Genomic DNA, 15,046 nt, shown 5'->3' on the forward strand with positions numbered 1-15,046 from the left:
ACTCACAAGGATGCCTTTCAAGGGAACACTCCTGTTCGGAAGCGAACTAGAGAAACTGGCCAACAAATGGGGCGAGTCCCCACTACTGCGGCTACTGGAGGACAGGAATAAGAGAAACCAGCGATCCTTCCCTCGAACCTCCAGGGGCAGAGGATCACATCGCTTCAACCCATATAGAAGCACATACTGTTGCGTTCGTGCCTATTCTCGCCCTCGCTCCACCCTCTCTACCTTTTGTGGCGACTCCCTTTGGCTCAGATGGACAGATGCAGCTGCGGCTTCTCTCCGCCTCTTGGTCCCGGTGTCCCCGGGCTGGCTTGACGCTACGGATCCGCCATGTTCCTGATGACATAAGGGCGCGCGCGCGCTCTCTCCAGACTTTGTACCGGCAAGGGCGTGAATTTCGGGGGCGTCCCCCCGTACTGACGTCATCCGTTTTCAATTTGAAAGGTCTTTGTTTGCTAACTACAAACGAGTTAGCAAGGAACTCCAAAAGGACTTGCTTTGGCAGTCCACGCTACTTGCAACTATGCTCCGAGTCAGCAAGGGGAATTCTTCTCCACTGCTCTGCCTTTTCAAACTTACCAGGAATACCCGCTCCTTGGGGCCTCCGCTCTCTATTCTTGATTTCAGATTGTTGGACGGAATTTGGTACTCGCTCCTCGAGGGCCTGCGTTCCCGAAGACTCAGAAGACTCCTACTGCCTGGAGGCGATCGCAGTTGTGAACACAGTGAGTCCTATTACAGATAGGAACCGGTACTCGTGCCACAAGGGCCACTGTTCCTAATCGCTAAGGCTCCCTTCAATCTAAGACATTATCGCAGGTACGGAGATAGTGAGTTACCATTACAGATTGCAGATAGGTCCTCGTGGAGCGAGTACCGATTCCTATGTTCCTAATTCCTTTCTCATACTCTCTTCTTCCTCAGAAGATATCGCATACCTATATCTTATGGATTATTATTATAGATTAACAGATAGGAACCGGTACTCGCTCCACGAGGGCCAAAGTTGCTAAGTCTCTCCTAGCCTCTCTTCTATTCCAGAAGCCATCCCATACACAGTTATTGTGAGTTCTATTTCAGATTGCTTACAAGAACCAGTACTTGCCTGCTGCTCCTGTTCCTGAATACTGAAGACTCTCTGCTTCATGTAGAAAACACTACAGAGATCTACATTTGTGAGTGTATCATCTATCATTGGTTATGCCCTGCATACCCTGTCTATTCACTACCTATAGTCTCTCCTTTCAGCTCAACAACTCAGAGATCGTGGTTCCAGTATCAGAGGGACTTCAGCCCTGCCGGGCATATCAACTCACTACTGCCACCTCTGGTGGTTCTACTTCCAGTCTAATAAAGAACTATTTGTGTTTGTCTCAATACTCCAGCCTAGCCGGTGGTCCTTCTCAGGATCTCCACTTGAGGGCGCTGTCAACTGCAATCGGCCCAGGGATTCATTGTTTCTACTAAGTGTTATTCCTACACTAATAAGAGCGGTATCATCATCTACCACTCTGTTGGAGCCAACCCACATCAGACCATCACTCCTCTCTCTGCGGAAGCTGATCCATATCAGATAGCTATCTCCCCATGGGAATCATACAGGTTGCTGGTTCATCTTCTACAGGAACAAGGCATAACAGTTGCTACTCCTTCCCTCTGGAAGAGCAGAGCACTAACTGATTGCTACTCCTTAGTAAGATCCATACAGAGTGCTACTTCGCCCCCTGGCGGGGGTGATCATTTATAGCTTGTTAACTCCTCCTTCAATGGAGTTATCCAGCATCCAGATTCATAACAGATTGCGAACTCCTCCTCTTTGGGGAGTTGGTCATTAGCAGATTGCTAACTCCTCCCGTTTGGGGAGCTGGTCTCTAACACATATCAAGCGGCCTGCCCCGCAGGCCGGAGCCAGTCCTTTCGGAACAAGCACAACAAAAGGGAAGCCAGCTCAGGCTCAGGCCCCAGCCGCACCCCACAATGAAAATCAGCCGACCCGTCCAAAGGAAGAAGCCATAGGGGGCAGACTTGCCCTATTCTACCAAAGATGGGTCGAGAGAACTTCAGACAAGTGGGTCCTATCCATCATTCAAGAGGGATATTACCTGGATTTCTACCACTTCCCTCCGGACAAGTTTGTGGAATCTCCCTGCCACGACCCTTCCAAGAGGATGGCAGTGGAAGCTACACTGACCAGATTGCTAGCCTTAGAGGCTATAACACTGGTGCCTCCACAACAAATAAATACTGGACATTATTCCATCTATTTTATCATCCCCAAGAAAGAAGGAATGTTCAGACCCATCTGGGAACTCAAGGCGGTCAACCGTCACCTGAGGATTCCTCGCTTCTGCATGGAAACCCTACGCTCGGTAATAAGAGCGATACAACTGGGAGAGTTCCTTACATCCCTGGATCTGTCGGAAGCCTACCTACACATTCTGATCCATCAAGAGCATCAGCGTTTTCTATGCTTCTCGATCCTGGACCGTCACTACCAGTTCTGGGCACTACCTTTCGGGTTAGCCACTGCACCCCGGACGTTCACTAAGATCATAGTGGTGGTGGCAGCAACACTGAGGAAGGAAGGAAGGAATCCGCGTGCACCCTTATCTAGACGATTGGCTGATCAGAGCGAAATCCCCAGAGGAAAGCCACCAGGCAACCAACAGAGTCAAAACTCTACTGGAGAGCCTTGGGTGGGTGGTCAACACAAACAAGAGCTGCCTGCAGCCCTCCCAATCTCTAGAATACTTGGGAGTCCGGTTCGACACCAAACAAGACTAGGTCATCCTGACACCGACAAGGAGATCAAAACTGATGACCCAGTTACGAACTCTGTTGAGCGAACTTCGCCCCACAGCATGGGATTACCTACAAGTCCTCGGCCTCATGGCATCCACACTGGAAGTAGTGCCATGGGCACGAGCTCACATGAGACCCCTACAATGCTCACTACTATCACGATGGAATCCTCTGTCCCAGAACTACACCGTACGTCTTCAGCTCCCGGAAAGAGTTTGGGCCCAACTACGATGGTGACTACAAGAAGCCCATCTGAGCCAGGGAACGAGACTATCCTCACCAACCTGGATCCTACTCACCACGGATGCCAGCCTACGAGGATGGGGAGCACACTGCCAGGAGCTAACCGCCCAAGGGCAATGGAACGAAGAAGAGTCGGGATGGAACATCAATTGCCTAGAAGCCCGGGCAGTAGGACTAGCCTGTGTAAGGTTCGTTCACAGACTCCGAGACAAAGCGTCAGAGTAATGTCAGACAACGCCAAAACAGTGGCCTACAGCAACCGTCAGGGAGGAACCAGAAGCCAACAGGTGTCTCTGGAAATAAACCTCCTAATGTCATGGGTGGAAGTGAATCTTCAAGAGATCTCGGCTGTCCACATCGCCGGGAAAGACAACGTCGCTGCGGACTGCCTCAGCAGAGAAAGTCTAGATCCAGGAGAATGGAGGCTGTCGACCACAGCTTTCCAATTGATAGTAAACCGTTGGGGAACACCAACCATGGACCTTCTGGCAAACCGGTCCAACGCCCAAGAACCCAGTTTCTTCAGCCGCAGGCGGGAACTCCAGTCCCAGGGAATCGATGCCCTGGTACAGACCTGGCCACAGGAAACTCTGTTATACGCCTTCCCGCCGTGGCCCCTATTGGGCACAATCATCTACAAGATAGAACACCACAGGGAACCAGTACTTCTAGTGGCCCCAGACTGGCCAAGAAGACAGTGGTACGCAGACATGCAAAGACTGCTGACAGGGAGCCCCCTGCCGCTACCTCCACACAGGGACCGATCCTCCACGAGGATCCAGCTCGATTCTCTCTTACGGTCTGGCCATTGAGAGGACTCGCCTAAGGAAGAGCGGATACTCGGGGGCAGTAATTGACACCCTACTCCAAGCACGCAAGTTCTCCACATCCCTAACATACATAAGGATTTGGAGAGGATTCGAAGACTAGTGCGAGGACCACGACATCATACCACGCTCGGTCAAAATTCCTGCGATTTTGGAATTCCTGCAGAATGGCCTACAGAAGGGATTGTCTCTCAACTCCAAGGTACAGGTGGCCCCATTGTCATGCTACAGAACCAAGAGCGAGAGTGGCAGCATAGCCTCTCACCTGGATGTCTCCCGCTTTCTGAAAGGAGTCAAGCAGATCTGACCACCCCTGAAGTGGCTGGTGCCTCTTTGGAACCTCAACCTGGTCCTAGATTTCCTAGCAGGAACCTCCTTCAGACCTCTCCGCGGCCTGTCTCTCCGACTGTTAACACTGAAGACTGCCTTCCTGCTGGCATTCTGTTCGGCCCGTCGTATGTCCGAGCTACAAGCACTGTCCTGCCGAGAGCCGTTCCTCAGACTCACATCGGGAACCATCCAGTTACGCACAGTTCCGTCGTTCCTCCCCAAAGTGGTGTCTCATTTCCATCTCAACCAAACCATCTCGCTACCATTGCCAGATGAGCATAAGAATTCGGAAGAGGTTCAAAGTCTACACCATCTCAATGTTTGCAGGCTCCTAGTCAGATATCTGGAAAGGTCGGAATCCGTACGAAAGATGGACCATCTATTCATCCTTCACAGCGGGAAGAAGCAAGGAGAAGTGGCCTCGCGAGCAGCCATAGCTCGTTGGATCAAAGAAGTCATCGAGGCGGCCTACATAGAAGCAGCCAAGCCACCGCCTTTATAAGACAAGGTCCATTCTACTAGAGCCCAGGCAGTGTCCTGGGCGGAAACCAAGATGCTGTCACCTGCCAAGATCTGCAGGGCGGCGACATGGTCCTCCATCCACACCTTCTCCAGGTTTTACCGCCTGGATGTTCAGGCTCGGGAGGACACAGCATTTGCAAGGGCAGTACTAAGTGGGTCACGGGCAGCCTCCCACCTGGTTCGGGAGTAGCTTTTATACATCCCATTCGTCCTGAGTCTATCTGCTACACCCTAGGAAATGGAGAAATTACTTACCTGATAATTTTGTTTTCCTTAGTAGACAGATGGACTCAGCATCCCACCCACGGCTGCTGATACTCAGGGACTTCTCGGGGGATTCACGGGTAAGCCATGCTTTCCTTCAGCTAGGACACCCATCCTACCGAGTGTCGACTTTTCTCAGTTGAGGGCACTGGTGGTCTCCAGCTATAACCAATTCAACCGGTTCAAATTTATTAAGTTAATCAAGTTATAAAGTTAATCACGTTATTCAAGTTATTCAGTAATACATATATTCACAATGCTTTTCGAGGAGAATACTGAAGAGCTGCACTTCCTGCAGGTGTATATGTACTAGGGCTGACGTCAGATTGAAATCTGATCCGTCTCCAACTGCTATCAGGAGTACACTATACCCATTGATCCTGAGTCCATCTGTCTACACTAAGGAAAACAAAATTATCAGGTAAGTAATTTCTCCAATTTGAACTGGAGGACGGATCTTTGGCTTTATATCTTCAGCTACGCAGTGGTCTAGAACGGTTAATATTTCTCACCCCACTCAGACACCTGCATAGAATCTTTCTTTGTTGATTTGGGGGCTAAATCCTGAGGGATCTCTAATATTTACAAGGGAAGTTTGTTGGCTAAGTTGGGGGCGAGTATGGATGCCCGTTTAATAGTTAAATGGAATAATGACCTGAATCTTTCCCTTTCATATAATGACTGGAAATAATTGTGGATTTCTGCCCATAAAAGTTCCATTTGTGCTAAGAGTTGAGCTGATGATTACGCTGTTTCACAGGGCATACCATGCATCATGTCACTTTGCTGTTTTTGGAGGAGATGTGGTGCGTTAGTTACATACTTGCACATATGGTGGGAGTGCCCTGGAGTTAATTTTGGTGAGCTGTGACATAAGAAGTCTCAGATATTCTTGACTGTCCTTTTCCCTTGTCGAGAGCCTTGATCTTTTGGATAGGAGGATGGGGATCTGTGTTAGACATAAGGAGTTGGTGTCCCAGCTGTTCTTTGCTGCCCAATTTACAATTGCTACCACATGGAAATTTAACACAGGCATAAATTACTGGAGGGCACAAATTAGAGAGATCGCTGGTATTGAAAGACTGAGATACCTCCTGAAGGGTCAGAAGTTTAATATGATGGTATTTGGGACCATTATTGGAAATATTATACAGCCCAACAAGACTGCTGAATATTGTATTTGTGTTTTTGTTTCATTTTGTTAAGCTTCATGTATTATGTCTTCCCTCCCATAATTCATGGTGGTTGTCCACTTTTATTGTCTGGAGATAAGATAGAAACATAGAAATGATGGCAGAAAAAGGCCAGTTGGCCCATCCAGTCTGCCCAGCAAACTCCCACACTTATTTTCCCATACTTATCTGTTTCATCAACCACCAAGTTAAGGGCCCTTGTTGGTAACTGTTTGATTCAAATTTCCTGCCATCCCCTGTCATTGATGCAGAGAGTAATGTTGGAGTTGCATCAAAGATGAGCATAAGGCTTAATGGTTAAGGGTAGTAACCTCCACATCAAGCAAGTTACCCCGATATTTGGTTACCCAGACTGCACAGATCAATGCCTTGTTAGATATTGTCTGAATGTAAAACCTGTTTTCCACATTTCCCCCTATCTTTGAAGTAAAGAGCAGTGCTGTATATGTATTCAAAGTGATGTATCAGACTTAATTGGTTTAGGGTAGTAACCGCTGAAATAAGCAAGCTACCCTCATGCTTATTTGATTACCCAGATGGTGACGTTCAGTCCTTGTTGGTGGTTGTCTGAATGCAAATCCTGTTTTCCACATTTCCCCCTGCCGTAGAAGAAGAGAGCAATGTATTAGTTTGTGTACATAGAAACATTGGTATGCGATCTGTTAAATTAAAAGCTTCTGAGCCGCCATTAAATTTGTCCTTCAGATATCTTAACATGAGTGTTGGGATGCGTGCTACTTATTTATTTATTCCTTTCTTCTCTTTTGTCTCAGCAGTTTCTAAATTATTGAATAGTAGTAAGTTATTGTGGTACTTTTTAAAGTGAATGAAAGGCAGTATTAAAAATGGCAGAACACCACACTAGAAAGTATTTTGCCCACTTGTACATGCGGGAAGGTTGCTCATTGCCGTTCTGGAATCCACAGTTGTCAGTGTTGCCTGTTTTTCTAGAACTTAGGCCTATGTGTTAGGATACCCCATTTAAGACTATTCAATGTTATTTTGTTTTTAATCCAATCTTGATTGTGCAGACTATTTCATAAGGTTTTTAGTTAAATCATGCATGCAGTGCACATTTATCTTAAGCTAATTGTAATTCTTTCCTTTCTGATAGCTGAAAATCAAACATCAATCTATTTGAACATGTATTCATTTGCATTGAGCCTGAGATCTGTATATTCTTAATTTATTTTATTTAAATTTTTATTAATGTTAGCATAATGACAACATATGCATTAGCCATCATATAATATCAATATGCTATCAACAACATTGATCAAATGTATTATAGCATTTTTTATCGGGAAATCATGTATACATGCTGTAATGTCCCGGGGTTGGTTGTTAATGATCTTGCTCAGCGCCCTGTGCGCTCGATCAATTTGCACCGGCTTTTCCAGAACGTCCCCAGAATCAGCATTGAGAATTGCTTTGCATATGGACTGTACCAGCTTTATGTAGTCCGTGTTTTCTTCCACTTCTATGACCCCCTTTGATCCAGAGATAATTTCGTCGGGATCTATTTTCTAGATCCTCGAGCTTCGATAGGAACTCCTCCGATGACTGTTTCAGGTGGAGGATATCTTTAGCCTCCTGTGCCATCATTGCTATCTGATCCTCTGCTGCTTGTTCTAATTCATGCACTCTCTGTCCCATATCGTCAACATCTCTGAGAAGGTCTCCTACCACCGCTTGTATTTCTCCTTTCACCGCTGCGATATCTTTCAAGTCGCAGAACTAGGCCTTGAATTCTTCTCTAGTGGGGCCCTGTTCGCCACCACTCTCTACTCCTGGTTCTGCTGCCATCTTAGGATCTAGTTGTATTCCGACTGTATCGGTGTTGCCCACTTCTTTTTCTCGCGGCTCGCCTCCTGTATAGGAGAATTCAGCGAGATCTATTGCTTTTCTTCGGCTTGCAATTCGCAGCGCTACCTCTTGCTATCATTTCTGATGCAATTGGAGTACTGTAGACAAAATAACAGATTTATATTTAAAAGCTACAAGGAGCTCTCAGACTATGCGACCATTTGCAGGGAGTGACGTCACTTCCCCCTGTGTTCTTAATTTTTAATTGGACAAAAGATATTGAGCCAGCTTCCTGTCTTGGAACACAAAAGGCATGAATTTGAGATTTTATAGTTAACAGAGTATTATTGCAAATAGAGAATATTTAAACTTAGTCCAACCTGGAGACTCAGGTAGCAAGTGCTGTACACTGGCATATGGAAGGTCCCCAGTTTTATCCTGGGTCTTCTGCTCCCTGGATCGGCTAGGGCTGGGGAGATTGCAGAGGCAAGTATTCACAGCCCCAGGGTCATTATAGAAGGATGGCACCTGGTGGCCTGGATTTAAGGCCCAAGCTTGCAGGGTTCTGGAAGGAATCCTGGTTTCCAGGTGAAGACTTCTGATGCCAGATCCCAGTCTTGAGTCCGGTTCAACTGGAAGTACAAAAGAACAAGAAGAAACTATTGGGTCAAAAATAAAGACTATAAACTTAGAATTCTGCTCACTGCAGAATTGAGGATTGTAGCAAGTGGGAGAAGATTTTAGGTCTGCTTTTTAAAACTGAGCTGGATAAAGCTGAAACCTGTTATAGATTTTGGATTAAATAAAATGTTCCGTTTCAGTTCCCTTCTAATCGTGTGTTCATGATTTTAAATGAATCTAGTGGAACACTGTTTTGCTTTCATCCTTTAAAGGCCTTCTCCCAGATCTAAGACTTGAACCATGTCAAGAGTTAAAAAAAAAAAAAAAAAAAAAAGCTAAAAACCTGGCTTTTCCGCCAAGCCTTCCCAGACACTTAATGCTGCCTAGACGCGATGATAAACCCAAATTATGGGATACCTCATTGAGTTATACTATTATGATTTTTCAACTGTTCTATGATTTTGAGTTCAAATGTTTCTTGTATTTATTTATTTATACTGTATACTATATTATACTATTATTATGTTTAATTGGTATTTTGTTCCATTGTTCTATGTAAAGCCCCTCCCCTTTTTAGGGCATTTCACTGTTTTTTATGTAAACCGGAGTGATTTGTATTTCTTACAAGAACATCGGTACATAAAAATAAATAAATAAAATTAATTCTCAGATCTAAGTTTTTGAAACTTGTAGCAAGCACTGATGTTTACGAGTAAGGTGCACCAAGGCAGCCTGGTATTGCTTCCCACCTTTTTCAATTTAGAACAGCGGCATGCCTAGTGGAGGGTTCACTTCATGGCACACTATCATATTCCCATTTTGCCATCCCCCTGGCATTAACACCTTCCTTTCATCAATTCCTTGGCATCATCACCTTTCTTTCCTCACGCCCTTGACTCCCTCCCCTGGCATTACCACTTTTCCTTTACACCCCTACTCCTCTGACATCACCTTCTCTTTCCATCCCCCTGAAGCATTCATATTTTCTCTCTGAAATGCACTGGGCAGATTTCATCCGGACATCACTTACCTGCTACTGCTTCTTCCTTCTCTGCCGGCTTCCTTCTACAGCCAAAACTGTGCAGAGTCAGCGGATCGCGCAAGACTGCGGGGCCCCATGCAATTTCGATTTCAAATGAAAGCCAGCAGAGAAGGAAGCAGAAGCAGCAGGTGAGCACTGCTTGTTGCCTCCCCCTGCCGGCAGGAGGACATCCTTCAGTCCAGGACTTGTGAGGTGAAGGATTACACTAAGACTTTGCCATGGACAGTAGCATTGGCTCAGGCCTCCTCAACTCAGTTCGGCTAGCTGGATGAAAATTTCAAGGCACACCTGCCAGGTCCTTGAGATGCTCTAAATGAGAACTGTTTTTGGAAGGGAATAAAATATTCTCTTTTGCAGAGATGTTTGCGATGAAACAGCAGTTGTGTGACTATCAGTGGGGAGAGCTTTGTAACCTGTTGTTCTGTGCCCAGATTAGATGCCTGCAGTTCCTGTACCCATGATGTGTCCAGCGACAAAAAATACATATGTGTGGAGTTGAGGTGTCAGAAAGGAAGGTCTTTTCTTTTTCTAAAGATTTGGCTTCTTAATTAGATCCCGGATGACTGGCCTGAGATCCTTTCCCCGTGCTGTTTGTTGAAATGTGCTCATAGGCACCACAGATGAGGGGCATGGTAATTAACAGCTGTTAGGTACATTGGAGTACTGTATAGAGTGCTTAAACGGAGACTGCTCGGTGTTTGCTATGTCATGTGGAACCATTTTTTTCACTTTGCCTCCGCTACTGATTCTCCCTTTAAATAACAATCTCCATTTTGGTTATCTAGTTTGCCTGAAATGCTTTTTCTACAGCGCATTGTTTACAGGTTTTTCTAAATTTCTTTCACCAGAAATAAGATGAGCTCGAAGCCAGAACGCAGAGGAATTCATGTTGATCAGTCCGATCTATTATGTAAGAAAGGATGTGGTTACTATGGTAACCCGGCATGGCAGGGCTTCTGCTCCAAGTGTTGGAGAGAAGAGTATCAGAAAGCCAGACAGAAGCAGATTCAGGAGGACTGGGAGCTTGCAGAACGGTAACAATCACATTTCTTCTTCTGTTAATGTCCTATTAGCAGCAGCTGTTTCTTTAGCATTATCAGATGGCTGTATTTAGCATTAGTGCTATATGATTTCAAGGAAAAAGAGCTGAAAAGCATGCCGTGAATTTTTCAGTTTCAGGATTTTATGGAATGTTTTCATGTTCAGTTGAGATGGATCACAAAATTGAGATTTTGGATAACATTTGCAAATCCTGTTCAAAATCCAGATGTGGACAAGATTGATTGGCTTAATCACAACAGAAATCTGGGAATAAGTGACATTTAGTCATTAGGAACTGTGTGGTTTGTTTCCTGGTTCCTTGAGTTCTCTCCTTCAGACCCAATAAACACTGTACCCAGGCAAATAACCAGATTGTGGGTAAAGTTTGTCTCATGAGGTTGTGATATTTTTTAGCCCATCTCTAATGTATAAATAATCCAGCTCTCATGGAATGAGCCATTTGTTTTACAAGTGATGTTGATAGCATGGTTGTTGTATGTTAGTTTTAAGTCATTGAAATGCCAGCACTTTTTTTTTTTTTTTTTTTACTTTTTTGTGAACCTTGCATGATTGCAAGTTAGGAAACGATGGGGCAGATTTTAAAACCTACGCGAGTGGCCTAGAGTTGTGCGCGCTACCCGGCGCACACAAATGTATGCCCGATTTTATAACATGTGCGCGCAGCCGCGCGCATGTTATAAAATCAGGGGTCGGCACGCGCAAGGGGGTGCACACTAGTGCAACTTGCGCGTGCCGAGCCCTCAAGGAGACCAGCTGGCTTTCCCTGTTCCCTCCGAGGCCGCTCCGAAATCGGAGCGGCCTCGGAGGGAACTTTCTTCCTGCCCCCCAGCCGGGGGAAAAAACCCCCCCCTTACTTTTGTTGTGAAAGTTATGCCTGCCAGAGGCAGGCATAATTGTGCACGCCGGACGAGCAGCCTTACAGAGGCCTCTGGCCACCCCCACACCCTGCCCTGCCCCGGGACATATGCGCACTGCCGGTCTTTTGAAAATAGGCCCGGCGCTTGTAACCCCCCCTATGCGTGTAGGGCTTTTAAAATCTGCCCCAATGTGAGTAAGAACAAAGGGCACAGTGTCTCTTGTTAACAACTTGTAAATGGCTGCTCTAGCATAGGTTTTGATAGGTGAGGGGGGAGAATACCAGCTACTGCCACCATCATGAATTCTTAGTTGGAGGAATTTCCAAAAACTATAAAAAAGTTTTTTTTGTAATTAAAAAAAACAAACTATAAAGAGAAGGGCTTTTTTAAAATTATTTTTTCTTTTGACCAACTTGTATTTCAAGAAGTATTTGCAATTATTTTAAAAAGCGGAATCTATGGAGTACAGACTGTTTTGGCATTGCCTGAATAGTTCAAGGGCTTACAATGATTAATGGCAAGTGATAATCTGTCATGTGATGGATTTGTAATTCATTCTGCAATTGAGAGGCTGAGCTTGTGCATTCTTCTTCTAGTCTGCAGCGGGAGGAAGAGGAGGCATATGCCAGCAGTCAGGGGGCACAAGGGGCACAGCCGTCGCTTACCTTCTCAAAGTTTGAAGAGAAGAAGACAAATGAAAAGACGCGGAAAGTGACCACTGTGAAAAAATTCTTCAGTGCATCTTCCAGGACGCTGCCTAAGAAAGGTAAACATGTCTGCCATTCTCTCTCCCTTTTTTTAACATATAGGATAGAGAATACCATGCTGTATTGATGTGGAAGTCTTGCATTGCTTTTATTTATTTATTTGATTTATATGCTGCCTTTTAGCACTTCAAAATGAATACCAATCAGGTACTGTAGGTATTTCCCTATTCCTAGAAGGCTCACAATTTTCAAAGGATTTACACATGTAAGTGTAACATACTATCGTAGCAATTTTCAATAGCCGTTTAATGCAGGTAAAATCTATGGAGAATTCAATGGTATATGTTGTGGCAATTTTCAAAAGCCTATGTACACACACAAAACCCAGTTTTAAGCATGTGAATGCTTTTGAAAATCAGGCGCAAAGTTTGTACCCAAGGCAATGGAAGATCAAGCAACATGCCCAAGGTCACAAGGAGCGGCAGCAGGATTTGAGCCCCGATTTCCCTGGTTTGCAGCTCACTACTCTAACCACTAGGCTACACTGCCACTTTTAGAAACATTCAGTTTACAAACGTTCCCAAGCAGCTTTTTTGGGGGCAATTTACTTTGTACCCACTCTCAAAGAAAAAGTGCCGAGTTCTCTCTATGAGACTTGTCTGGACCAGAGAGGTACCTGCAGAGATTTGCATCGGTCCTTTCTGCGCATATTTGTTTCCATTCCAAACAAGGCCTGTAGTTTTGAAAATTCAAAGCTCTGTGTTGTAGCCTTTCCTGCCCGAATGCCTTTGCTCAATGCTGGTAACATTTATGCGCATTGTGGATTAACGGGCGTACGTTTACCTGCAGGGAGGGAATGGGGCAATATTCAGACGGTCGGTCAGTTGTCGTGGGTAAATAGCTTTTGAAAATTGCTCTCTCAATTACTGGAAGGGCTTTACCTCTCTGTGGGTGTTTGTCTAATTCTGTTTGAGAGAGTGATGCAATGGTATCTAAAATTAATACAATGTAGTGTGTATTATATAACTATTTTGCAAACACCTATGACCATTTTTCATTCTGTCATGTTAGAACATTTTGTGGTGCTTGTTCGGCATTTGAGATCTTTTGAGCCAAATGAGTGTAATGGTTGATACTTGATAGGATCAGCCGGTCAGTGTAGTTCTTGGGACATCCTGTGACCTCCGGCATCTGATAGGAAAAGATGTGCATGAAGTCAAGGCAGGTTTCATGACCCTCAGAAGCAACTTAACCCTTTCAGTGGTGGAAAAATATTTATAAAACTTGGATGCCAACTAAAAATATAGATTTATTTATTGCACTTGTTATCCACTACAGCTGAACAGTGCGGATTATATAAAAACATACATAAAATTGAGTAATGGAGAAAACAAACCAGAGTAGGTTTGTTTTTTTTTCACCCTGTCTTTTTGACTGTTTTGCTTTTTATATTCTTGTATTTTGGGATTTTATTCTTTTTACATTTCTTTTACCAGCTTCTTCCCTCTCTCCTGCTGGTAGCCATTGTGACTCTCCAGCAGCACCGCACATATTTTTCCTCCTAGCTTGGTCTCAAACAGCTGTCACTGCACTCTTCCCTCTCTCCAGTGGGGATTAGTCATCATCCCATCTATCAGGTGTCAACGCCTAAATTTTAAGCCTGAGAGAGTCTGGTGTCTGGAATTTTTACACCCCGCCTTGTATCTTTTTCTTTTGTTGACATAAATATCTGCATTTAATCCATTTCTCCTTTTTTCCCCCATTGAGAATGCGGCCATAGAGAATTTGAATCCTGATCTGCTTGATTGAATTGGCAGAATTTCTGAAATCACAGTATTGGCAGCTTTTCCCCTGCTCCTCTGTCCTGAGAGAAGGAACTTAGAAGGCAAAAGGAGGAAGAACAGAAGGGGGGAATAGATGTGAGGGAAAGGGAATGACTTTCAGTTTATATAAATTAGCGGTTTACTGGTTCTGAAGCTGTAGCAGAGAATAGTTCTGCCCGCATATTTTTGGTCTCGAGAGGCATTGGACCAAATATTGTCTTATTCCCTTATGAATGGAACTTGTGCTTTCATGGATAGGTTAACATCATGCTTTGCTGAGTTGAGTTCCTGGTAATGTAATTCACTGACTCTCTTGGCTCCAAGGGGCATGTGAAACCCAAGGTTGAAAAGAAAAGTTCTACGGTATGACTTGTGCTGAGGCAGCTTGCTAATAAAATTCTTCAAATTTTCATTCGGGTCCAGGCTATCTAATGAAACATACTTTTAATTAGATTTTAAAATCAGCAGTTTGTGACAGGCATTGGTCTCTGCCTCAGATTTCACTTTATGAGCTATCATTATTTAATTTCACTATCTGTAGGATACCCCTTGTCTAGGATGCCTCACAAATCAAAACCAACATTTTCATGTTAGACAGTGTAAATTTAAAGGGTACTGCTGTGATCTAATTGAAAGTGAGATGAAGAATAAGTTTTTAAATTGCAGGAAGATAAGGCAGAGATTCTGAATACCAACAGGGAGACTTTTCGAGTGGAACTGTGCACATAAAAGCCAACAGTGCTCATTCGGGTCTAAATCATGATGTACTGTCTTTTGCCTTTTATTTGGACATCCATAAATCTTAAACACAAAATAAGAAGTTGTCCATAACAGATAAGCTTGATAATAGGGTAGGGATGTTATGAGATGATTTTATGGTTCAAATGTTTTACAGTGTAGTACACACTTAAATCACTTTCCCCACAGCCAATCTGATCTGG

At 44.5% G+C, this 15,046-nt stretch overlaps 1 protein-coding gene across 1 annotated transcript in view; it reads left to right on the forward strand.

The window, feature by feature from the left end:
• RABGEF1 (RAB guanine nucleotide exchange factor 1) overlaps window positions 1-15,046 on the forward strand; it is a 116,112-nt gene that overhangs the window by 24,420 nt on the left and 76,646 nt on the right. The window contains 2 exon segments of the mRNA XM_029613534.1: window positions 10,505-10,690; window positions 12,172-12,341. Of these exon segments, the coding sequence (XP_029469394.1) occupies window positions 10,512-10,690; window positions 12,172-12,341 (349 nt within the window). The 5' untranslated portion in view covers window positions 10,505-10,511.

The sequence above is a fragment of the Rhinatrema bivittatum genome, chromosome 8 (assembly GCF_901001135.1).
Source record: "Rhinatrema bivittatum chromosome 8, aRhiBiv1.1, whole genome shotgun sequence".
In the NCBI taxonomy this organism is placed as follows: Eukaryota; Metazoa; Chordata; class Amphibia; order Gymnophiona; family Rhinatrematidae; genus Rhinatrema; species Rhinatrema bivittatum.